The sequence below is a fragment of the Phyllostomus discolor genome, chromosome 13 (assembly GCF_004126475.2).
Source record: "Phyllostomus discolor isolate MPI-MPIP mPhyDis1 chromosome 13, mPhyDis1.pri.v3, whole genome shotgun sequence".
NCBI classification, from domain to species: domain Eukaryota; kingdom Metazoa; phylum Chordata; class Mammalia; order Chiroptera; family Phyllostomidae; genus Phyllostomus; species Phyllostomus discolor.
In genome coordinates this window covers 69552537-69579829 of record NC_040915.2, presented here as the reverse complement: position 1 = coordinate 69579829, position 27293 = coordinate 69552537, and the positions used below count along the sequence as shown (strand labels likewise).

The window sequence follows — 27293 nt, the reverse complement described above, 5'->3', positions numbered from 1 at the left end:
CTGCCTTAAAAGCTGTACTTGCTTAGAGGCCAGCTTCTAAGTAACTTATTTGTGTTTGTCACTTTCTGAAAATCAGCATAAACATAGAGTTTAATTAACCTCTTATTGGGATTTTCCCACATAGGTTAAGTGACTTGCTCACAGTAGCACAGAATCAAGGACAGCCATTGTAGCAGAGTGGAGGCTGCTCTTCGTCTGCCTATATAGTGATAGATAAAAGCAGCTACTGCAACAGTGAAGTTATTGGTCCTTATTACTAGCAGAGTTAACACTGGAGTTATTAGGATAGAATAAGGAGATCCAAAGAGGATGAATGGTTATTTGAATGGCATGCCGAGTCCTGCCACTTATATCTTCTATCGCTGATAGCATTGACTACTGGCAACAACTCACCTCAGATGTTCTGTCCACTGTCCTCCTCCCCACAGCTGAATTTGGGGCTATATGATATGCTATGATATGCAATAGGGCATTCAAAAAACCCACTGGATTCTGAATCAATAGATCATCATGTGTTTGGGTCTGGTCTGACACACAGTTTAGTAGTCAGGTTTCCTGGGAAGTCACAGACTCTCCAAGCTTGGGTTTCTCATCTGTAACATCAGCTTAATAGCAGTTCTAACCTCATACAGTTGTTAGAGAATCACATTAAAATATGAAACTATTTCAAAACTTAAAAGTGGTGCAAAAATATACACTATTTGAATCCTAGAAAAAAAAGAAAATGATGATCTGAGTTATCAGCTGATAACAGCTTGGTTTTTGCTATCAGTAATAAAACAGGATAATAAGAAACAGCAGAGTAATGGGGTCAGAGTGGGTGCTCTGCAACCCAAATGCCTGGATAAGTCTGGGCCATCTCATGTGTTAGCAAGTTACTTAAGTGAGCTCTCTGTGACTCAATCTGTTCATCTATAAAAGAACAGTCATAACACCTACATTATGAGGTTCTCAAGAAAATTAAAGAGTTCATTCATGTAAAACACCTAAAAGAGTGCCTGGAACATAGTCATCCTATAATAAAAATATTAGCTATGATGATGATGATGATGATGATGATGATGGTATCCTGGTGATGGTCATTCCTCATTCTAAAGTCTTCTTTATTCATTTTCTTCATATATAAAATCTAAACTACATTTCTAATTACTGCCTCTTGCATTTTCAGGGGCAAACCCACTAGCTTCTAGCCTAAAAATGTAGGCTTGCCAAGAGATCCACAGGCTTCTTACAGCTGCCAGCATGATGACAATGAAGTGGGGCTCTCATCAAGAGGTCCTCATAACCATGACAACATGAATAGCACCACTCTGCTGAGGATGTCATTGCCATGACAACACCTAAGTGACCAAAATCAAGAGGTCTAGGAAAGTGCTATGATGAAGAGAGAAAACATCAACACACAGAGAAACGTGACCATTCAAGAGCAGAGCAGGGACTGGTCAATGTGGACACTTGGCTGCAAAGCCAGAGGAAGCAAAAGGATGCCGAAGAAAACACTATGGTCACACTAAGTTGCACTGAATTGCTAAGAGTGCTGGGGTCTGGTTAGCAACAGAGATGCAGAGAGGAATGAAACCAGTTCTCTCCCATCCTTCCATACTCCACAGTGTGCCCTATCAATTAAGGTTTGTTTTTATAGTTGTTTTTTTTTTCCCCTGTCTGAGAAAAAAAAAATGCCTCTAAGGAGGTGGTGGCCATTAGAAGGAATTTGTTAGGATTCTGAGGAGAAATATTTTGGATGGATACTCGGGAACTTATCAGTCTCTCCTTTTGACACCTACATGTTGGAATGCCCAAAGGAGTAACCCACAGACCACTCATCTACCTTCAGCCTGTAGGTGGCAATGGCCAGCTTCATGGCTCTAAACACCATGTGAATGCTGGTGACCCCTAGCTTTATTTTTTCTAACCCCTGTACCCTTGCATAGCCAGGTATCTACTCAAAATTTCCACTCATATTTCTAAAGCACCAAGCTCTTTATTTTACCCACAAGCTTGCCCTCGTGGGGTTCTTCTTAGTAGGAAACAATGACACTAGTCACCAGTGGCACAGGCCACATATCTATGCATCACTTGGGATTCCTAATTTTTTCTTACAGCCTCACACACTCAACCAGCAAATCTCAGCTTTAATCTCAGACTATATTCTAAGGTTCAGACCTTAAACAAGGTCTTGCCATCTTCAACCTCACCACTCTGGCCCACGTCAGCAGCACTTCCTGATGGATTGATTACAGCTACTGTACCCCAACTGGTATTCTCGTTGTTGCCCTTACACCCCCCTTGACCCCTGTCTTTCCCTTCAAGCAGATAAAATGACCCTTCATAAAAATATATTAAATTATTCCACTCTCCTCTTTAAAACTTGCCAGCTTTTTCAATCGAAACAAATTCCAAAGTTTTTAATGTGGTTTTCATGGCATTACATCATCTGACTCTTGGCTCTCTTTACAGCATCTTTTGTCACCTGTCTCTGCATGAACATTCTTGGTGCTCTTCATTTGCATAAAGATATTCCCAGTGCCTGGCCTGGGTGCTTATAGATGCCTCTGTGTGGAATAGCCTTTCTTCATAGGTCCCATTCACAGTCTGTTTTTCACTCAGGTCTCTAGGTCTCTGCTCAGGCTTTCTCTCAGCACTCTAAAGTAGCACCATCTATTGTTCTTTACTCCATTTCTGTTTTATTTTTCTCCACAATACTGTCTTCCCCTGACATGAGGTTGCATATTAATTTGTCAGATATCACCAATGCTTCCACACCGTGCTCCTGCAGGACAGAGACTTTGAATGCTGTGTTCACAGCACAGTCTGCAGCATCACAATGTGCACTGTCGTGTTTTAGGAACTCAATACATATCCATTGAATAAAAGATGATTCATTCTGCCTATTTATCATACCTCTGTTGTACTCCATCATTTCTGTTCATTCTAATAAATCCTGGTTCTCTAAAAAATAAATAAATAAGGCTGGGTTGCTGCGATCATTTTTGGAGAAAGGAGAGCTAACCCACATGGTCCAACAGCTAGAAATAAATCAGACTCCAGCTAGTTCCTAATGTTCTATCTATTTTCTAATAAACACATGGGCGAGGAGTCAGATGAATAACACTTACTGCCCCAAAACAGGCAATAATGGAAGCCAAACCAGAAATGTGGAACTCCTTCTCAGCTTAGCCCCACCCTAACCCACATTAAACCCATCAGCCAGTTCTGGCAATTTGGCCTTCTGCATATCTCTATGTCCCATCTCTTGTTCTCCACTCCTGCTAACTCACAATCCTGATGTTGACCCTTTAATGGCTTCCTAAAGGTCAGGCTTTGGATCACAAGAAGGCTTGACCTTGCTAACAGCTACCTACTGTCACCCCCCCACCCCCACCTTTCAGGCTCAGAAGAAAAGGGGTTCCCATCCCTTCACTTGGATACAGGCTGCAGCTGAAACATGTGAGAGGTGACTTCACTGTCTTCCATCAGGACAAAGGGACTAAATCCAACATACCTTGTGCCCCTTGCTGCCGGCTGACCACGAAAAGTGTGACCCTCTCTGTCCATCATCAGTGACATGCAGCACCTTCATTCCTCACTTCTCCCCACCTTCCAGGTCTGATCTCTGTGCTCCCTGAAACACTTACTACCTAAGCACAATGGCCCCCTAGACCAGAAGCCTCTACATAGAGCATTCCCTGAACTGCCCTTATTAATTAAACTTAGCTGTTTCTACAGTCTGATCTTCCTCGGTGGCTCTCTCAAGAAATTGCCAGGCTGTTTTATTTGGCACTGAGGTTGGGGTAGTAGTCTTCCTCCTCATTACCCAAGATCACTTGGAAACCATTTCTCTCTCACATTGTAATTGAAAACCCTTGCTCCTTCCAGTTGTTGCCCTCTGGCAATGTGGACAATGACTGATGTGCTGAACCCCTCTTAATTCTTCGAGGGCTTTCAGGCTTGCCTTCTAGCCTTACACATCCCTAACCTCAGTCATTAGCTGGGGCAATTTCAATGTTCCCATTGATGATGTCAGACACCTGCACTATCCACTACCTGGTCCCTTTTCTCCATGGATCTTCTTCTCTGTCTCAGTCACAGGCAACCTCTCAACATGTCACTCTCTGGAACCTGAAACCACCAATTAAGGGACGAAAATTTCTGATTTGAACATTGTAACTTACCTGCGTTCTTATTCAACTTCTCACACGATAATGCCATGATTACTTTATTCACTCATTTATTAAACAAATGTACTGAATGCCTTCAAATTGATAGGCACCATGCTAAGCATAGGTATACACAGTGCAGCATGCTCCTTGCCCTCATAAAGTTTACAGTCTATCGAGAGGAGGGCAGGTATTACATAAATCTCCTTATCATAATTATTTTTCCACGACATATACCATACAACACATTATAAGGTTTAATTATCAACAGGCTTGTTTTCTGTTTCTCCTGCTAGAACATAAGCTCCATGGTGCCAGGGGCTTTGCTGCTTTGTCCATTCATGTATCTCCAATGTCTGGGTCAGTGCCTAGCAGTAGGTACTCCATAATGATTATCAAGTAAATAAATGAATCAATGTATGAAGAATTAAAACGGTTTTGCCCAGTTCTCCTGGGGGAAAAATTCATGTCACCTTCTCTGCTTAAATCCTTTTCTGGGACGGTATGTGATGGAATAAATAAATCAATAGAGGGAGAAAGCCATTTGTCTTACTCTATCGTGTAGATGACTGGCCAAATAGCTTCCACCACAGTGACCCCAGTGAACCATTCCATAAAGGGCAAAGCAGTGATGCAGGGAATGAGAGAAGGAACACAAGGCCTCCTGGGCTGCAGATCAGTTAAACAGGAGGAGTCCTGAATCTATTACAGAGGACTGGTAAAGTCCAAAGTCATTCATTTTAACTCTGTTAGAAGAGGGGAGAGGAATTTGCTTCCTGGGGCTAGGGAAGGAGTGAGCAGAGAGGACTTGGTCTCTATTGGAGAGAAGTAAGAGGCTAACATGACCTTCCTGGGAAGGGAAAGGCCACACCTCCCTGACCCCCAATGTCAAGGCAATGAACAGGCTGGCTGTGCAGTAAGTAGTATTTGGAGGACCTGTGCAGCCTAGCCAAGGAGAGAGCTGGAACCTTGACTGTAGAAGAACCAGACTGTTATTATGTTCATTCCTTTCCAACTGCCCTGGCTCCATTGGCAGAAGCATTTTACAACACGAGGAATACAAAGTATGCCAAATACCACAAGGATATGTAGGGAAACTGAATGGAGTCTGATCATGAAAACCATACCCTGAAATCCAGCAATTTCTTTCCATATCTAAAGCTGTTAAAGTGTAAAGCAACCTAATAATAACAATAAAAGCAGTTGTATGAGGGAATGATAGTATTTAACATGAGGAAAAAATAAATCAAGTCAGAGAGCAGCTGTATCACTGCTGGGAGCCATGGTCAAAGTGGAGGGGGCCAGGGCAGAGAGCACGAAACTAAAAAGGCAGGCTCAGTGGGAAGAAGAGAACTCACCTGAGAACCAGGAGAGGTCAGCCCTCCATGCTGGGGCTTTGTCCTTTATGCAGAGATATTCACGTAAAGATCCACTGAAAGGAGCCTGAGATTATTGGGGTGGGGAAATGCCCAACCTGGTGTCCATCACCTGGACAAGAGTGCGACTGGATTTGCAAGAATACTATGGAGAACAGGATGACCCAAGGCCCTAGTCTGGCAGGAGGTCTGACCCAGAGAACAGCCCATCCCCAAGATCTGGAACAGCAATTTTCAACCTCTTTTACCTCATAGTACACATAAACTAAATCCTAAAATACTGCCACACACACACACACACACGTATTTTTTTCTGATCTGACAAAAATAGGTGTAATTTTAATTCTTTCACACTGGGTGGCTTTTGTTGTGTTGGCTATTGTCATTTTTTTTATGTGACGATCTAAGGGAAAGAGGTCAGTGCCCCTGACTAAACAGTCAGACAGTGCATGTTTCAAAAATTCTTGCAGCACACTGGTTGAACATCGCTGATATAGAAGAAGCAATGGGTTAGAAATCAGGCAGGAAATCAACGCACATTAATAAAATGAATCTTGGAGTAAAAATAACTTGGATTTAAACTTTGCCTTGGCTATTTAACATTTGTGGGAAAATTGTCCCCTCAAACCTCCATTTCTTTATTGCTAACATAATGCCTACTTTTTAGGGTGCTTGTAAAAACTCTGTGATATCGCGTATATAAAGCAGAGTGCCTGGCGCATAGCAAATACTACACAGCAAAAATTCTTAAACTTGAGAGTGCATCACTATATCCTGGGGAACTTGTTAAAATGCAGGTTTCCAGGCCCCACACTGGGTCTCAGATCTAGAGAAGGTGAGGCTGCTGGTCCGGGGATCACCCTCTGAGAAATTGCTAATAGCACAGAGGCTAGGCACATACCCACTGGAGATGCTGTCTGCGGGGGGACTGCTGGCAGGGGAGCTCCCTGTAACCTTGGCCCATTAGCCCAGAGTCTCTAAACCTCACTCCCTCATTGGCAGAGCAGGGTAATCACAGGACCTGATCATGAATGCAAAACCTACACATTCCTGCATGGAAATGTTCAGAAGAACGCCCAGCACATTTCTTAGCACTTAAAAATTATTAGTTATTGCTCTTTGGGGATGATAAAGACTTTGGTTATAATTTAGACTCTAAGGAAGAAGCAGTCCTCACAGGTCATGACAAGGTTCAGGATCCAAAAGTAGGTACATAGTCAGACCGACACACTGAAGTCCTATGACAAGGATATTTTGAATGGAAGCTTTCTCCTAGATCACGTGGCAGTTATGGTAGATGCTAAACATGGAACTCCCCCAGCCTTTCCTTGCTCCATAGGGGTGCTGTGGGGGGCAGGTTGCTGTGGTTGTGGTGGGTGGTGACGCCGTCTGTCATGGGGACCCCCCAAGATGGGGTCTCTGGGCTTGGCGGGACTGCCATTTTAATGAGCCTTTGCATCTTACTGGGCCAGGGCTGGTGAGCATCTGTAGGGAAGATGACACAATCTCCGTGCTTTTTTGTTTCCTTTTTTGTTCCATCAAAACAGTTCTGCATGGTAACAGTCGCCAAGTACCAGCATAAATAGCCGAAGACTCGGGGGAGTGTGGGGGAAGATGCTGTTAGCAATGTCTGATTTCAGCAGCTGTCTGATTCTACAACATTTTTCAAGGGCTTTTAAATAATTGGGGAAAACCACAAACAGTGTCTGTGGTATGCACTCCTGCCCTTGGTTTCTAGACTGAGGCTTGATTTCATATGTTCTCAATTCGAGCACATTGAACTCATTAATTTCCCCACTAGTCTTTTTATGATTTTTCTCTTCTTTGAAGTAAGGAGTTTCACAGCTATAATATTGCTTTAAACCAGAACATAAATATTAAACTTACAAAAACCCTTATTGACATTGGCAAATTTCACCCTAACTGTATCTATCTAGCTATAATTTTATAGTTAAAGAGAATTATGAAGTTAAAGAGTGATCTGCAAATGTCTTCCTTTGCTTTCTTCTTTCCCACCTTGGTCCGCATGTCCGTGCTTAAATCACTGGCTTAAATAGCTTCTGGATCGCTCTGCCCCATGCTCGAGGTTGCACCACAGGTTTATCTTTATCATAACAAATTGCTTTCCCTGGGGAGGTTGGGCCCCCAGTCCCAGACAGTACCTTTGCTGCTGCTCTGGACAGGGGATCCCCCACTTTCCATTATGATGCCATTGTTTTTTCTCTCCTACCATCAGCGACCACTATAATGTCTTCTTGCAATGGCAATCACTTGGCCCTCCTGGGGAAGCCACTTGGGGTACTCTGGGAATTCTTATCAAGCACCTTCATTAATTAAAAAACGATGGGGCTCAGGAAGGTGCTGATTAAGCACCTTTGAACTATCTATCCATTCTGACAATTGACCGACCTTGGGCTTTTGTAAGAATTCAACATTTTTTGGATAAACAAATAATAATTTCCTCCCCATTTGTTCTTGTGCCATGAACGGGAGTGGAGAGGAAGGCGCTGGCCAAGGCTATGGGAGCTAACAGTGTTCGGCACCTACTGTGCATCCTTAGGGGCCCAGCGCTTTGCACTGGAGAGCAAATGTGTTGAATTCTCACCACATTCAGGTGGGAAAGGCATTATTTGCAGGTGAAGAGTCTAAGGCTTGGTCCTAGGGGCATATCAGAGGGTAAAGTGAGAGAGGAGCTTTTTCTTGAGAATTCTTTTGATGATTTGGGAAACAAATGGTCCACAGTGGAGAATGGAGGAGGTGAATGGAGGAGGTGAGGAGATGAAGCTCCCATGTCTTACCCTTTACTCATTAAAATTGATTTTGTTTTAAATTATGGACCAGAACAAATTAATTTTCAAAAGGAAAGGAAAATGCTGCATCTACAGATTGCATACTTCTTTTTCAACAATCACGACTGGGGTCCAGCGCTGTACTCTGCACAGGGAAGCAATCCAACCACACAGGACTAGCCCTGCCTCCCTGATCCCTGGGACAACAGGGAGGCCTGACGTTACAGATGTGTGCAAAGTGGTGTGGGACCTAAAGAAAAGGGCAACTCACTCTGCCTGAGGAAGGTCATCATCAGGAGCTTCCCCACTAAAGCCTTCGAGCATGGTCTTAAAACAAAAGCAGAACTTTATCCGAAAGGTGCATGCAGGACAATGCTCCAGGGGGAATGCAAGAGCAGGTACAAGGTGAGGGTGCTGAGTACAGGATGAAGGTCAAGTTGTTGGTGTGACTGTAGTGTGTGAGGCAATCAGGGACCCAGACCAATTCATTAAAACTCTACTTGTCACGCCAAGAAACAAGAACAGCAGTGCTAAAGAAGTACATTTACAGAGAGGGTTGTAACTGCCTCAGGATGACCCCACTGGTGAGCAATGGAAGGAAATTCAAATTTGGCTGGACCTGCCTTCAGATCCCATCTCTTACAGACAGGCCACTGTCTTCTCTCAGGCAGCCTCCATCCCTGGAAGCAGAGTCATTGCAGGTAGCCAAAGCCTCAACCAAGGGCCAGACCTGCCCAGTCCTGAGCCTGACGCAGGAGAACGAACAGGCTGGAAAACTCACACCTGCCCTCAGGAAGCAAGTAGATGAATAGAGCTGACACACTGGCTGCTCCCGGTGCCCACATCTAGGATGAAGTGACAGGAGAAAGCTCCTTCTGTCATTTGCCTCTCCTGGATGCTGTTTTCCAGCAGAAGACAGGCAGCTGGCAGCTAAGCAGGTGCCCGGAATGGGGGACCTCCCCTGACAAATGGCAGAGACCCAGGTCCCAAGCCTTCCTTTCTCCCTTAGGTCCTGTTGCCTGAGAACTTAGGAATAATGTTCATGTTTCACAACACAGTGGCCCTGACTGGAGAGTTAATTTAGTCATTGAGTCCCCACTCAGCTTACTGCAGTAAAGATTTATAGCCTGCATCGATTAATTGCAGGGCAATCCAACCACAGTGAGATTCCAAGAGTTGTCCAGAGTTGGCATGGATAGAGATCTTCTATAAAAATCTTTTTCTTTCCTTTTTTCTACCAGTCCTTTCCCGCTGGGTGGCTACCCTCCGTGTGTAAGGGGATACTATCGGCTCTACTTTGTGCTCCTTCCCTCCCTTCCCCAGCTCTTTCTGCTGGAGAAATTTTTCTCATCTGCTGTCCTAATAATCCCCGTGCCACACGGGGCCCCCAGTGCTGGTGCTGACAGGCTGCTCATTAGTGCCAGGGTGCTGCCGTCAGCCAGTGGCACGCCAGAGCTCTGCTCCTGACACTTTTTCACAGAGCTGTCACCGGAGTCATGGAGCCTGCCAGCTCTGGTTGAACTCAAGCTGTGATACCTCCAGTGCCAATTAGTGCTTCAGTGTCCTGCCTGGCTGGGGAGGAAGGCCTGTCAGTGTGACAAATGGGAAAATAGGTGGGAGTGTGGCAGGGCCGGGAGAGGGCTCAGGGCATGGGCCAGGAGGAGAGCCTCCATCCAAGGGTCACGCTGTCCTCGCCAACTTGGTGTCTTTGAAAACTCAGAAAAACAAAGGCTGGGACAACCAACTGCCCACTGGGCCCCTTCAGTATAGCAGAAGAACTGAGGGGAAAGGAAAGAGGTCTGGCTGCTGAGGACCTTTGCTTAGTACTGCACGTGTGGGTCGGGATGGTGTGCGGAGGTGCCCACTGCGCACTGTGGCTCCCAGGGTCTTTGCAAGGTCCTGGGGGAAACCAATCCACACATCTCTGTTCCACCTCAATGCACACACTGTGGGGAGTGGGAAGACACATTTAAAATGTGACTACCTCTCTTTTTTGTACTGATTTCTTTCTTTGTATTTTTTTTAACCCATGGGCACCAGAAACTTCACATATACAGTTGAACTAACTCTCCCTGGTGACATCCAGGGTGGTTTCACACAACTCTTGGGAGCCGTGGAGGGTTTAGGCACAGGTCCGGTTGGGAACAGTAAAACACCCAAAGGCTCAAGTGCCTCAGAAAGACCAGATAAAGAACACGCCAGAGAAACACACACATCAGGAGTGTGATCACAGAGAGGCAGCGATGAGGGCAGAAGTGTGTTCACTGAAGACCCACCTTCAAAGTCACTTGTGAGCCTGCTCTACTTTTGCAAAAGAGAACTCAAAAAGGAGCCTCTCCTTGCAGGAGAGGTCAAGCCCTGCCACGGCAGGTTTCCCACTGGGGGAAGTTCAGGAAAGCCTTGAAGATCCTTCGAAGACCAGAGAAAATGTCCTGAAGACTCACCAACAGAGTTGAAGCAGGAAACACACCAGATCCCAACAGCAACATCAAAGTGGAGGAGAATTCCTCATGAATCAGGATGAAGTCTTTGAACTGGGTGAATGGGTATGGCCCTTTGGGGCACTGGCACAAATAAGTGCTTGCTCACTGAATCAACAAGTATCTCTTGAATGTTTTCTAGGTGTTGAACATTATGCTAGGAGGTGAAGAATCAAAGATGAATGAATGCGGGCCCTGGTCTCAAAAAAACTCATGAATTAGAGATCAGAGCATGTTTGTAAAGAGCTCACCAGACCTGACTGAGCCCGAACCAACATCTGGGCACAAGGTGCTCTTTCAGTAGCCTTCATGAGCTTTTTATTTTCTGTGTTTCATTTGACAGGAGAAAGAGGGAGGTAGGGGCACCCAAGAGGGGAGCTGCATCATGAAACTCAGTTACCCCTGATTCCACGGTGTCGTGGAACCCACATATCAATGGCTGGATTCATGTGTTCACCTGAGTTTTATGTTTGGCTCCCAGGAATGTGGCAACATAGAAATCTCAGCCTTCTCTTTGAAGAACTTACAATCCAGCAGAAACTGGACACAGAAAAATTGGGTGTGAGAATACTTTTCTATGAAGAGCGAGGTCCTAAAAACCATCCTTTGGATACATTTAAAGAGATAGTATTTCTGTTTATGTAGGGAAGACCCGGAGGAATCAAGAACACACAGGGTATTCTTTTGGAGATAGAACCACTAGAGCGTAAGGGCTTTGTTAGAGTAAATCCTTGTATCCTTAGAAGAGGACAACATACAAGGCACAGAATACAAAATGCAGTCAGGAATGGCAAATGTGTCTAAAGCAGAATGTGGGCGCACTGATGGCACTTTGGCCCTTGGAGAAGTATGCTAGCGCTTACTCAGAACTTGACAAAGGGCAGGAAACATACCCACGCAGAGCAGGACGGCGTGAAAGGCAGCAACATGGGGGTGTTTCCTTTAGAAGACCGAGGCCCAAGCAGGTGCAAGCAGCACCTGTATGTTCCAGGAGTGCACATGAAGGTGGCGATCTTTACAGAGCTAATGAACTTTCTCCTGAAACTCCTAGGAGTAGTAACTTCATGTGGGGAAATGAAAACAATCGTGCTACCTGTAATAAAAGGTGGGAAATGACTTCTCAGGATCAATAGCAATGCAGAGGGGTAGCTTAGGAGGCCTCGTCTCTCTCTTCATCTTGGATATGGACAACTGACATTTTTTCTATCTCATGTAATGTGCTAGACAGACCACCTTAAGGTAAGCCTCCTCCTACCTGACAGTCACTCCTGGCTCCTGTATGTTGAAATGCATGAGCTACTACTAATAAAATAGTGACTAACATTTCTGCATTCCTATTCCTTCTTCCACATGAAAGTGTGGGACTGGAAGTGCATATTCTAAAGTGGTTTAGCTTATTGCAACTTGCAACATATGAGTTATGATGGAGGAAACTAGGATTATTCAGATATATATGGAACAGACAGATTAGTCTGCAGAGAGAAAATGCAATGAAACCATCAGAGTCACCAAAGGTGCTTAGGCTCGATCAGCTTTCTCTTCAGGAATTTCATGGGTGTGTGCTTGAGAATGGTCTTGATTGAGACATGATCTACCCACACAGGATGGGACAAAGGACGGCAGCAGCTCCCTCCCTTTGGAGCCCTTGCTAAGGTGCAGCGTATCTTGTTCTCCAAGGAGCCTCAAACCTGTCCTAACTTGTTTAAAATAAGCATCCTTTGGAAATACTTAGTGGGGAAAGATGAAGGTCTGACTGCTAAGGGTCTCCAGCTACAGTTCAGATTTGGCAGCAGCCCAATGACATCTCTGATCTCCGGATAATCAGTCACTGGGAAAACAGTTAGCTGGTGAGTCCTCGGGTGATTAGTTACTGCTTGGCACGTCTTATCAGTTTGAATACAGGAGAGTGAATCTGGGCCAGGGATCTGGAAAAATTGCTCATCTCAGTTACACTGATCCACAGGTAGATTCTGATTATCCTGCTCCTCTCCCCTTGATCCATCTTCTGTTTCCATAGCAGCTAAGAAAAAAAAAACCTTCAGTAAAATGGAAGCATCTGGCCCAGACTCAGGTCAAGTCCCCTGGGAAAATGAATCTGCTTGATGTCTCCAAAAATGGGAGGAGGAGCCTGAGGCACAACAGTGTGAACTTGACGTGAATGGAGACGGCTGTGGTGTCAGAGGGAAGACAAAAGGGATCATGTGAAGAAGAGGAGGGGAGGAAAAAAATGTGGAAAAAAATGAAATTAAAGTGGAAACATTTAGGAGGCTATGGCAGAAAGGGAAAGCAAAGAACAAAAGGAAAAAGCATACCAGGGCAAGACAAAGGGAGAAGGTACCTGGAGGAGAAGGGCAAAAAGGAAAACACCCAGAAAAGGACAAAGAGCTGAAGGGCTACAGGAGGAGATGAGAAGAGACCTCCGACAGGAGACAGAGGCAGACCTGCAAGAGGGAGGGGCGCAGGGCCTGTCTTCCTAAGGCAGAGCAAGTCCCCCTGGGAGCATGGGTGTCTGCAGATTCTAGAGGCACAGACCACCCTGGCATCCAGTAGCACTGGAGACTCAGCGCTGAGCAGTGATGGAGGGTGTGCACGGATGTCTTAGAAAGTCTGTCCCCTTGCACAGCCCCTCCTTCAGATGCCTCCCAGGACCATATTCCACCATTAGTGATCTCATGCACACCTGAAGCCTCCTTCCTGCCAGATTTTGGGCCAGTCCACACTTACGGTCATTTTAAATCAAGAGACTGGCACAGACATAAGTGGCTCTCTGATCCTTTTGCTCATAGTGGTGGCATCAGGAATGATGGCATGAGAACGCTCCCAGGAATTCAGGCCAAACACTGAAAATATCAGGTTCTCCCTGAGGACCTCTATCAGGGCAAATTGTCAATGTTTAAAAGAAAGAATTTGGTATTTGGGGCCCACTCAGAGCCCAAACTGGCATTTTAAAATGTCCAAGTACAGCGGCCACAGTGACGCGTTGCCACATCAGGAATAGAGGATGTCTGCCCCAGAGGGGAACACGCTGCCGGTGGACAGAGCTTAGTTACAGGGACTGTCTCCTGCGAAGAGACATGCCTGGCCCAAGGTCACCGCCTTTCTGCAGGCAGCCCGCATGTAGTGACTTTCTGTTGGGCTGGTATAAAAGGCCAGTCCCCTCACCTCAAAGAAAGAACATTTCTGAAGGGTCACCTTAGCTTCAGAATTCCCCATAAGGTCAGCTGATGAGAGATTCCACTTGACTTGGGCAATGCAGCTCAACTTCTCCAACTGCTTAACCCTTCTCCCTTCTCTTTACTCCCACAGGGGCTGGTTCCAGGAGCATCTTGGATGAACTTCTTGCATGGAAATCACCTTATAGGGTCAGCTTTTGGGGGACCCAACCTGCAACACCTAGCAAATAACTATCACTACAATTCTTTTAAAAATCCTTAAACATTTACTACTCAGCAGTACACATATCTTCATGCATACATCCATATGTATACATTAGCTGGTAATAAGCAACAAATTAAGGATCTTTCTTCATGTCTCTGCTCCAGTGTCACCTTCTCAAAGGCCTTCCCTGACCAAATCTCTTTTCCTTCTGTCAATGTATACTGCTCCATGTTCTCATTCTTATCACCACCTGTTATATTACATACTCAGTGTTTTGGTCATTTTTCTTATGAGAATGTGAGCTTATGAGAGCAGGAACTTGTATGCTTTGGTTCATTGCTATACTCTCAGGGCTTAGAAGAGTGCCTGACTACAGCAAGCAATATATATTGAAGAACAAATAAAATAATTTAATGCAACATGAACAAAAGTGAGCTTAATGATAAATGGCATCTACCTTAAATTCTAAAAGTTTAATATTCAATCCATGGAAGGATTGAAGCACAAAACAACACTTAGGCTGGTGTATAGCACATCTAAACATTAAGACAAAGTAAAAATTTCAATGTAGTTATCCAGGGTTAATCACAGTAAAACAACAACAAAGTTACAAAACAACTGATGCAGCAGAGACCCCATATTGGGCAATGCTGAAGAAGCACAGATTTGGAAATTTTCCATTCGGGAATGTGGTCATTTAAAGCTCTCACTTATCATTTTGTGTTTGTGTTTTCCATCACTTAAAGCAACCAGCTGAACAGGGCCACCAAAGGTAATTGCCCCAACATCAGATATGGCCAGTGAAATTCTCCCAGAACATCTTACCACCATCACATCCACCAGCACCTGGGATTCATTTCCCAGGGACTAGAGAGAGCCTTGAGTGTGACTGCTGAAACCTTAGAGGACGTGCCTGTCTTTCAGAGAACACCAAAGTTTTCTGCAGAGCTACAAGCATTGTCACCAGGCTACCAAAAACGAAGGATCCCTGGATGAAGCTGCCAGCACCATAGCCTCCTAGTCATGGCCAGCAATTCTCCCCAATCCTTTCACAACACACCACACCAAACTGCTCTCTTACCTTTGGGAGAGATGTGTCTCCAGGTAACCGTAGGCTCTGGTCTTCCCGTTGCTATGCAGGTGAGGCTGATATTGTTCCCTTCATTAATGGAGATATCTGAAGAAATCTCTACAATTTTGGGAGATACTGTGAAGACAAAAACAGTAGGAGGAAAATAAATATCCTGTGAAGCATTTCTTTGTTGTCTTAAAATGATAGTTGGCAGAATTGCCCAGGGACTGAAGTACAGGGGTTATAGAAATAAATGATGAGAAATTAGAGGAATTATCTTAAACACAAAAGAAGCATCTTACCTTGAATTTAGCTTCTATTTCTTCCTATTTAAACCCAAAGTCAGGAAGTGTGGGAGGGAACTGATTCCAATGCAATACTGCAATAACTGTGCTTCTCACCTCCACCCTCCTCCTGTCTGCACACTCCCCACCAACCCCCTGACACGTACTCACAAGTCATTCTGCACACTGCATTCAGAGTTGTCTTGCTGTAATGCAGTTCTGATAATATCACATCTCTGCCTAAACACCTCCAACTGTTCCTTACTGCCCACCCGATAACATCCACGTTTTATCCTAGCACAGCTCACATTTCAGAATCAAGCATCAACTTATGTTTCCATTGATATCCCCACCATTTCCTCCTCAATGATACATTGTATCCTCGATGTATCATCCCCAATACACCATGTCCTTTCTGGTCATTAAGCATTTGGGGCCTATTGTCCTTATGTCCTTCCTAGAAACTCTTGGTCATACTTTCTGGTCCAAATCAAATTCCACTTTGTTGCAGCTTTTCTGACCCCTACTCCTCTCTTCCCTCCTGCACAGGTCTAAGTGACTTTTGCTTCTTATCCATATTCTCACAGGCCTGATGGTGAGTCCAAAAAAAAAAAGTCAGTCAGCCAGATATCTTTGGTCTGTTTCTCTGTCCCCTGAATAGATCCGGCCAAGGATGGGAGAGGTTCATTTTAATGGTAGATTTGGGGACAGGACCCCACTGTGTTCCGTCTTCAGCTTGGAAGCCAGACCTCCCTTAGGAAGCTACGTTCTGCTGTGTGTTTCCTCCTGATGCCTCACAGGTAACATCTCCCAGGGCAGGCTCAGCCCACTGCACAGCTAGTGGTGCCTGTGTGCCCCGTCTCATTTGGGGGTTCAGAATTAGGAGCAAATTGTTGCTATACATCTAAGGCTAATTCTCCAGTATGATCTTTAAAACTAACAAATGTGACATTTGGTTCATGTGTGACTACTGATTTATCTGCCAACTGGTTTATAAAGTAAGGCTGTCATTTGTTAGGCAAACCCCCCAACTCTGATTCTTGGCACTCATTCCACTGTTATGGTTACTGGCTTAGCATCTCTGTGCCACTAGACCATGAACTTCTTGATGACCTGAGCCATGACTTACTTATATTTACATCCATAGTAAAAGGGCAACAGATATTTATAGGATGGAATTATAACGGTTGTTCAAGGAAACCACCTTCCCAACCTGCTACTTGTTTGGAACTACCTCAGAACTGGATTATGAACACACACTCTTCCAGTTCTACTGACAGTGGATTTGACTCATTAATTCTTCACAAATTAAGTGACCCCTCCATCCAACTCTTAAGTTTCTTCACCTTAGTTTTTTTTTCCTTGAACAAGCACTCATCTGAGCCACCGCAGCATGGAATTCCAGGGCACATCACCCACCTAGCATACAATGCCACTCGGCCCGCTGGAAACCCCAGGTGAGATGAACAGGAACTTTATCCCCTGTTGCAAGGCTAGAGTGCAACCTTCACACAAAACTCAGATTGGTTGGAAGTTTCAGTGCTCATCTTTCCTCTACCTGAATGATTAATCTTTCACTCCTAATTGTATTGGGTTTCCTTCACAAAAAGGGAGTATCATGCAGACACCTTCTTCCTGTAGCCTTTGTTCCTTTTCCTCTTTCTCCTTGAACTTTTCTTCCATTCTCTTCCACATACACACAACTGGAATACTCATTAGTAAGCATGGGCTCCCCACTACTTCCTTATCCTCACGCCATTGATGCTGGTTTTGATCACTTAGACTCTTCTCTCCAACCATCTGTACCTACTGGAATTGTTCAAGGCCTGGCTGTGTTACCACACCTTCTATAAGGCCATAGCTTTCTTCAAAGCTTTTAAAATGAACTCTCCTAGGTTACATTTGTCTTGTCTTCTATGCTATGAATTATCTGAATATAAGATACTGAGCAAGAGTCTTATTCATCTTTTAAGGACGTTTCCACTGGCCTGAATAGGGTGTCTTCCATAAAGTAAGCATCAATTAATCATTCATACTTAAATTTACATCAAGCTTCACATAGAGAGGCAGTGTTACCTGCACTCTCACAGGTATTTGGTAGGACATGAACAATGAAGCATCAGTGTGGTGAGGGTGGAGGAGTGGCCTTCGGCTCTACGATCCAGGACTTCTAGGGCATAATATTGCAACTTAAGGCCACATCATTTTAAAAGCTAGATCATCCTCTTCCAGGACAGAAAAATAATTAATGAGTTATTGACAGAACACCAGATTTGCTGACTGTCTGAAGGATCTGAATTTCTAAACTCTCTTAGCTCTAAAATCATTTAAACTTGATGGACTTTATGCAGAGTTTTAACTAGAGCATTTGCTTTGTGACCCAGCAGTCGTTCAGTCCACCCGTTTCCCTGCCCTGCTCCTGCCCATCCCTGGCACCCACACGGTGATGCCCGCTTCCTGGAGGACAGGCTGCCTGCAGAACGACTGTGTTGGCCTTGCAGACGTTGCTTCAGCTGTGCAGGTAAGTAATTTATTGATCTGTAAAGCTCTCCAAGATGCTCAGCAAGGGATTATGTCACACCAACGCCCTGCCATAAAATAAAAAATGATGGACTTTGTGAATACAGGGTGATTTAGGGTTTGTAGTTGGAAGTGTGCTTAAAGTACATTTTAAGTGGAAATCAGGTCGGGTAATGAATTGCTCTTGCTTTGGAAGGGCTTACTGGGAGTTCATTTTCCTGGCTTCTTACATGATAGCTAATCTGCTAATCATGCACTAGAGAACAATGGACAGTCCCCAAGTAGACAAGAAGGTGGTCTGGGCCAGAGCTGTCAGCAAAGTAAGTATATTAAATGAGACCATCACACTTCATCCTTGGAAGAATCATCTAGATCTGTCTCCCTCCTCTAACAACTGGAAAGTGTCCAACTCATGCAGTAGAAGTTGGTGAAATGCTTGCTGTCCTTTTAATCCCACCTGTGAGTGCAACTTGAACATGGACAATTTCTCCTGGATAAGTTTCAAAGACCAACCATTCACAGCATAAAGCTGAGCATTTGGCCAGCTATCAGAACTAAAGCGGCATAGTGCCTAAGATATTAAGGAATTAGAATCTTCTAACACATTGTCAGTATTTAAAATTGACTTGAATTAATAAGGATGCACTGTGGTTTTAGCTAATCCATGGTCATAAAGGAGTTTTGACCGAGAATGGGTTTCTAATATTTTTATATTTTCCTGTGGATGCATTCTTCATCTTACCTCTTTTTATCATGCAGACTGTTAGAAATATACTAGGATTGCTTTGTTTGTTTTTGTTTATTTGCTCTCTCACTCCTTCATTCATTCATTCATCTACTCATTCATTCATCAATATCCATTGATTACTTCCATACACCAACATTGTTCAAAGCACTGAGAACATAACACCGAAAAGGGCATAGTCCTTGTCCCTGAGGGAATCACAGTCCAGCAACGTAAACACAGGTCCAGAAGCACAGAACCATGCATATCCCTTCAATGTATTGTGACATAGAAAGATGAAGTGTTGAGGTAATACAGAAGACAGACACCTGAGCCTGCCTGGAGGTGGATGCCACGCAGACTTTTGGGGTATGTGACTCCTAAGCTAAGCCCTAGATGATAAGTAAGAGCTAATTCTGGAAGAAGAGGAAGAAAGACATGCTAGGCAAAGAAGACCTTGCCAAAAATCATAGGCATAATCATTAATATAAAAATAGCTGTTAGTGGAGGCTGGGCCCAAAGTCATTCAGTAACCATTTAGTGAACACCTACTATATACACAACTCTGGGTTAAGTATATGAATGGTGTGCAGAAATATGCAACAAATATAGGACCTTCATGAATTTATAATCTGTTTAAGGAAGCAGTGCCTATAAATATTCTAGAAAGTTGAATAACAAAGCAAATGTTTTTCACCAAATAGTGTGTGATTGAATGTTAAATGAAAGGTACAAAATTAAGTTCTCTGAGTTCATAGCGGGAGGGTCATCACAAGTAGGAGTGTCAGAGTGGCTTCAGCTCAGACGGAGGGTCTATTTTGGATGTCTACAAGTGAGAAACAAGGATGTCTACAAGGCAGAAAATGAGGAGCTGCTTCAGGAGAGGCAGAGTTGCATGGGCATAGAAGGGAAGGCAGAAGTCCATGGCAGTATGAAGGTATGAAGTCTGTGTTACAGAAGGCAATAGAGAATAGTGGTTGAGACCCTGGCTCTACTTTCTTCAAACTGGGTAACCTTGGCTAACTTACTTGACCTCTTTGTACTTTACTTCTTCATCTATGCAATGGAATTGCTAGTTGCATGTACCTTAGAGGGTTTTTTTGAGAATGCAGGGAGTAAGTTTATAAAATATACCCAGAGAAGTTCCTAGAAATATAAAGTACTTAGTAGGTGAGTTTTGCACTGTATGTACTTGGCAAACACATGTCTGTGTTTTCAACACAGATGGATGACCAATAAACTTTAACTGACTCAAGAAAGAATGAATATACAAGAGCCAGATTATGCAACCTAAGAGGCTAGGTCCTGGATTTTAACTCTATCCTGTAGGTGATGGCAAGCATTTAAAATTAAAAAAGATAAAATTCTATGTATTTTAAATGTACTTTAAGTAAAATAACCCGGTAACAATGTACCAGCATGAGTAGAACAGACAGAAACTGCAGTCAGAAAAAGTCAATCCAAACGAGTGCTGTTCAAGGCCTGGGTTGCATTGTTGGCTCTGTAAGGATGGGAAGGAAAGGACGGATTTGAGAGCGACGCCGTGACAACCTGCTGGAACTTGCTGGTGGCCTGGATGGGGGCCAGGAATGTGGAGTCCCAGATGAGCACCATTCTGTTCCAGAGCAGCTGGGTGGCTGAGGTAGCAGATCCCTGGGTGTTGTGAGGAGAACTATTCTTGGGGAGCACGTCAGCTGGACTGCCCTGGTTCTGTTTTAGATGTGCTATGGTGAGCTGATAACAGGAAGGCATGCAGGCAGACAGCCTAGTCTGTCAGCATGGGAGCTGTGCCATGACAGGTCTGGGATGAGGTCTGAGATCGGCTAGGAGTTCATGGTTCCTTAAACACGGCCACTGGCTTGTTTCCACAGACACACAGGTGATGTCTCTGTGGACCTCTGAGGTCTAATCTAGAAAACACCCACATACCAAAACAGGGGGACCAAGGAGTGGTCAGGTTACATTTGGAAAGAAAGGCAGGAGTCCGATGAGCCACACTCTGGATACGGTTTCCCATTGAATACACTATGCTACGGTTTAATCTGGCTTGTATTGAATTTTAATTTAAATGTGTAAATAATTAAATAACATAATTATTAAAACAGTAGTACAGGGAACTTCTCTACTCTTGGTTTCATTTCCACTGCCCAGGTGTTAAGTTTTAATAATTATGTCATTAATAAACAGCAATTTGCTGTTTTTAGCACACAGTGGAAGATACCCTATTAAATCCAAATTAAGATGCTTTATTAAGCACTGCACGGTCCTGTGGGGCCGAGAATGCACATAAGCTGCTTGGACCAGGTTGTCTGCACCGAGCACGTAGATCTATGCCTCCCGGATGCCTTCCTGCGCTGCCAGCGGCACTTCTCCTCCCATCCCCTCTCTGTCGTGGAGATCCGAGATGCCTGTGGCCACTTGGTACCGTTTTCACTGCAAGAGCCGCCTCACTGCTATGGCCTTGGGGCCTTTGTCTTCACGGAATTTGAGAACCCATCTGGAGTACCCTCAACTGTCCTGATGCCCAGATCTCACGCAGGGACACTCGGGCCCAGGTCAGCAGCCTGCTGCACATTCAGTCTGGATCAGAAAACTCTTAAAGACACAGCTAAGCTGATGTTGGTTTGGGCTCTAATACATCTTTTAACACTGGCCACCGTGGACCAAGGTGAACACAAGGGCAAAGGTGAGTTGTTAAGGTGTGAATTCAGGCAATGAAAGTTATGCTTGATCTAGAGCCTCCCTTCTCTCATCCAGACTGAACAAAGAGATAAATCCACCATGGAGACTCAAGACAGACTCCTTCTTTGGCTTCAAAGACCCTCTCCACATACAGCCCATGTCATTCCCTTTTTCTCACGTGCCACTGGCCTCCTTGCCCCCTGAGGCCCCAAGCCATTCCCTGACTCAGGTCCTTTTTGCTTGTCTTTCCTCCTGCTCCTCACCTGGCTGGTTCTGTCTTATGCTTTAGACCTTGGCTCCTCTGGGAAGCCTTTCCTGATCACTTTTTCAAAAGTAGAATTTCCCATACTAGATTGTTGCATAATTGTCTGTTCCCTCAAATAAATTATAATTGTCATTGGTTGTCTTGTGCGTTGATGTGTTCAGCACATACCATGATGTCTGGCAGTTTGTGTTCAACAAATATTTTTTGAATGAATGAGGGTATTTTTACAAGGCTGTACAGAAATGCAAATAAATTGACATGAATAAACTTGCTCAAGACCTTTAAATAGCCTCCAAAGACTCTCAGCCTCTACAATAATGTTGACAGTTACCATTTGTTAAATAGCTGCTGTATAACTGGTGTTTTACATGTATCGCCTTTACTTTATTTTACCTATGCATTAACCCCATAAGTAGATATTTCTTTTTTAAGTAGGTCTTCTTAAAAATTTTTTTAAAGATTTCATTTATTTATTTTTAGGGAGAGAGGAAGGGAAGGAGAAAGAGAGGGTGAGAAACAGCAATGTGTGGTTTCCTCTTGCACACCCCCTACCAGGGACCTGTCCCTCAATCCGGGCATGTGCCCTGACTGGGAATCAAACTGGCAACCTTTTGGTCCACAGGACGGTGTTCAATCCACTGAGCTACACCAGCCAGGGCTATTTCTAAAGTGACTAACTCTCCTGGTTTACCTGGAACTAAGGGGTTTCCCAGAACATGGGTCTTTCAGTGTTGGAGCCAGAAAAGTGTCAGGCAGATGAGGAAGTGTTGGTCACCCTATTTATTCCCTTTCCCACATTCTGTAAAAGCAGTTCTTACATTTAGAGTGGTGAAAAAACTTGTTCAAGAACATTTACTTAAAAATCTCAGAGTTACAGAGTGTTTTTCTAATGAGGGATTATATGGGTTAGAAAAATGCACACAGAATCATGGATGCACACATAAAAAGATAAATCAAACATATATATGTGTGTGTGTACACACACACACACACACACATATGAATACACATACGTGCACTGACACATTATGAATCTCTGTTGTGCAGTAGGTACTTGACAAGACACTTGACTCTATGGATCGGTTTAATCTCACAAAAAAACCACTGAAGCAGTACTATGATTATTCGTACTTAAAAATAAAGAAACCAGGACTTATTGAGATGCTAGTGGTTTGCTTCAGGTTACCCAGATAAGTATCAAAGGTGGCACTTGAACAGAGTTAAGTCTACAGAATGCAGACCCCACACAGTGTTCTGGCCGATCTATCTGGCCACCTGCAGATCTGTTCCTCACAAGCATCCTCTTCTAAAACTCTGTGTGAACTTCTTTACACCCACAGTACAATTAGGAAAGAGAGCTCTCTCTGTTAATTGCACATGGTGTAATTCTTTACAAGAAGAATAGGCGGGGGTATCATTAATAAATCCTTTGGACCGTCCCACATTTGTCTAAATATCTCTCCCCCACCCTAATCCATCACCAGCACTGCCTAGTCTCCCTCGCTCAGCTCCTCCTCCTCTTGGTGTGCGAGAGGCAAGAGTGGGCCTTCCAGGACAGCTTCCCCAGAGGCAGCACTGGGCTGCCACCTCCTGCAACTGGGCACTCCCGGCCGTCTCTGTACAGGAGCAACCATTAGTGAAACCCACTGTGGAGTCCACTGAACAAGGGGCTTATTTGGTTTGTTTTGACTGTGATGACTGATCAGGTAGTACTTCCTTTCTTCTGTTCTTCATCTTGGCCTTCCTTCTCTCTTTCCTTATTTCTTCTTTCCAACAGAAGCATTTATGTGACAGAATGCAGAACCAGTACCATGGGATCTAGGTTGCAGGTTCAATCCCTGGTCGGGGCACATACAGGAGACAACCAATCAATGTTTCTCTCTCACATTGATGCCTCACTCTCTCTGTCTCCCCTCCACTTTTCACTCTCTCTAAAATTAGTAAAAACATTTCCTGAGGTGAGGATTTAAATAAAAAATAACCCATCAGAAGATAAGGTGTAAAGCTCAGACCGAACAGTCACTACTAGATGTATGAACTCATGCAAATCATTTCACTTAGATTCTTTTCATTCCATTAATACCTATTTTGCTTCTTAAATGCTCCATGGATCAGAAAAAAGTGAGAAATTATATGTTAAATGTGTAGCACTATTCAAATGTGATTTATTAGTGTTACTAAAAATGCAGACCTCTGGACATTAGGGGATGCATGAGGAGAAACACGGACACTAGGTGCATTGGAGGTGCTTTGGTTTAAAGGTTGAGAGGAATGCACCTTCCCTGCCTCCCACGTGGATGCCAGCCACCACTTCGGATGCACTAGGGGATCCGGGATCAATAGCACTTGTATGTGAGGGCACAGGGTGCAGGCCGGGCCTGGGACCCTTGCCTTTGCCAGCAATGTGCCTGTTCCCAGAAGGGACAAGTCAGATTACATTCAGCATCCCAAATTAGATTCTGACCGTGCAGAGGACTCCTCGGTGACATGGCCCCGGGCAGGTTGTTATTTCTTTTGCCAGAACCCTTTTGTCATTTCTTACATCTCTGTCTTTCTCTGTCTCCATATTAAAACCATTCATGTTTGCTGGAAAATCACAAAGCCCTGGGAGAAAACCTAGAGGTTTATTTGGGATTAGTCATAAACCACTGGTTCTGAAGTTGGGAATGTGTTCCTTTCAGGATCAGCTGAGATGTGGAAGGGAGTTTTTATGAGCTCTGCTGCCTGACCTGGTTTAGTCATTCCTGATAGAGACACAAGAGAATGAAGCAAACACCAGGCTCTCCTCACTCCATGCTTTCCTGCTTCTGAGCACATTAGTGTCAATTGAATTTCACAGCAACCAACCTGTAACTATAAGTGCTCCATCATATTCGGCAACAGCCAAGAAATTGCTGAGACGCATCTCTTCATCCATTGTTGAGTGAGGGAACGCAGGGGAATCATTGCCAGTCATGACGTGGATCTGACACTCAGATAGGACTGGCTGTTTTTCAGCCTGTAGTACTACGGCACGTGCTTTGGGGTGAATGCACTCGACTGGCCTCATGCCGCACCCCCAGACAGGACCAGCTCTTTAGAGACCAGTTCATGAAAGGAGGGCAGTCTGGGAAGGGAAGGACCACCAAACACCTTCTATGCTGAGCACTGCACTGGGTGCTTAACATTTGCTTCTTCCTCTTAAATCCTCACGAGAACTCATACACATTATCCCCATTGTTCAGTAAAGACAATGCAACTCACCATACCAGAAGTCAGACAGTTGCGAGTCCAGTGCACCTTAAAAATGAGCTAAACTCGACACAAATGAGAGGGCCTCAAAAAATTTAAAAAATATTTCTACCAAAAGAGAATCAATGAATAGTGTGGTTCGCCTGTATAATTCCATGGGGGGAAGGAAAAAAAGAGAATCCCAGGACAAAATTACTTTATTATTGTCATTCCTTGAGGAAGAAAACTAATATTTGTTGAACACTTAATAAGTACCAGGTACTTTCCATATATTTTCCCATTTAATCTAGAACACTAAGGCTTTTTAAACAGCTAATAATGTGCTGGAAACCACTAAGCTAGAAAATAGCAGATCTCAGTCCCAACCCTCTCTTTTTTTTTTTTAGTTGAATTTATTGGGGTGACATTGGTTAATAAAATTATATAGGTTTCAGGTGTACAATTCCATAACACAACATCTGTACACTGAACTGTGTGTTCACCACCCCAAGTCAAGACTCCTTCCACCACCATTTATCCCCCTTGACCCTCTCCTGTCTCCCCTACCCTCCTTTTCCTCTGCTACTTACCAGACTGTGTCTGGGAGGCTTTTTTCTTAATCCCTTCACCTGTTTCACCCAGACCCCTACCCCCTCCTCTCTGACAATCTGTTCTCTGTATCTGAACCTGTTTCTTTTTTGTTTGTTAGTTTCTTTTGTTCATTAGATTCCACCTATAAGTGAAATCATACTGTATTTGTCTTTTTCTGACTTATTTCACTTAGCATAATCCCCTCCAGGTCAGATCCATCCTTTTCCTACAGGGTTTTGGGATCAAATGAAATATGTAGGTATAATTAAAAGCATTTAGTGAACTGCTAATCACTCTACAAATGAATGTTATTGTGATTAAGATAATGCAAAGTTCAATCAATTAGTGGTAAACAGCCTAATTATCTGTTGTAAAAACCATCCTGGAATTGCTGACCAGGATTTCTTTATAGCACACCTGTAACATCTTGTGACACATGTGATTCCTTCACTAGTATCTCACAGGTGGGGGCGAAAACGAAGTTGTGATCCCTCATGTTTCCAGCTTCTCACCAAGAATTGCTTTCTCCCATTGTTCCCACCAGGCAGAGCTCTGCCCTGTCCTTTGAGTCTTGGCCTCGGGCCATGTTAAGCAGTCCCTTTGTCCCTGTAGCTCTAGAATTTTACTATGTCACTCTCTTCCCAGGGCAAGAATGCAGCTGATGTTCCTGAAACCCAAGTGACCAGTTAAGAAAAGCTATACAGCTGCCTCGGTGACTTCTTTCACATCCCTCATCCCATCAGCTATTTCTCTCCTTCAGAAAGACTTTGCCAGGCTCCAAAAGATCCTCTGAGAAAGGAGACCCAGACCCTCCTCTGGCTCAGGACACTGTGTTAGGCAACCTGGTAGCCCTGGCCTTAGCTGGAGGGACGCTTTAGATCACAGGTGGCCAACACAAGGCCTGCCCTCCACCTTGTTTTATCTGGCCTGGGACCTTGTTTCTACCTGGCAGCAGCACAGAGCTCTCGCTTAACTACACAGGACTATGTAGTCCTTAGGACTATATTTACATAGTCCTAAAATTACATTTGGCCCTTTGAAGGCATCCACGAGGCTGATGTGGTCCCCAGTAAAAATGAGTTTGACACCCCTGCTTTAGATGCATTTCAGTTATGGAGTCTGTGGTTCCTGTGGAACCACTTCATTTTTGACAGGGGTCATTTTTATCCAAACTCAGGAAGAGGTTAGCTAACTCTTTTCCTTTAGATGGATGTTTCTGCTTCTGCTCAGAAGCCCACCTTGTGGAGAGAGGAATGGTCTTTCTGCAACAGTCAGCCCCCTCTCCAGCCCTGGCATGAAGCCCATGTTTCTCCGATTTGAGACAGTGCAAGCAAACCAGCCTGTGTGTGCACATGGTACCATGGTCTCCTGAACTCCTGGCAGTACTCCTCTGTGCTCACCCTCTCCTCGGCCGCTAAGATCTGCCTGGTGGGCAGGGACCCGTCCTCCCGGTCTCCAGGCTGCCCCATCCCGGTCAGATGGAGGCAGCAGGGCAGGGCCAGACGCCTGCCTCTGGGTGCTCCTGGGACACCTCAGCAGAGGCCTGTGTCTCTGGGCTGTGGACCTGCCTGCTGTCAACAGCACCAACTCACTTCCGCCTTCAGCTGCCTTGATGGCGTCATCAGCACCTTCATTCCCAATTGCCTAAAAGCACTGGCAGTTATGCACTCAGACAGATACCAGCTACAGAGCCAGAGGGGCAGGGAATTGTGTTGACTGCAGAGGAAGCTGGTGGCGAGGTCCTCCTCACCTCACCCTGGACTGC

The 27293-nt window shown here is 44.5% G+C and overlaps 1 protein-coding gene across 6 annotated transcripts in view; it reads right to left on the bottom strand.

Annotated features, from left to right (window-relative positions):
• The window catches only part of NTM (neurotrimin), a 944650-nt gene that overhangs the window by 104202 nt on the left and 813155 nt on the right, over positions 1–27293 (bottom strand). For all 6 annotated transcript variants that reach the window (XM_028528357.2, XM_036014146.1, XM_028528354.2 and 3 more), the window contains one exon: positions 15262–15387. In XM_028528357.2, the coding sequence (XP_028384158.1) occupies positions 15262–15387 (126 nt within the window). The remainder of the gene's footprint in view (positions 1–15261; positions 15388–27293) is intronic.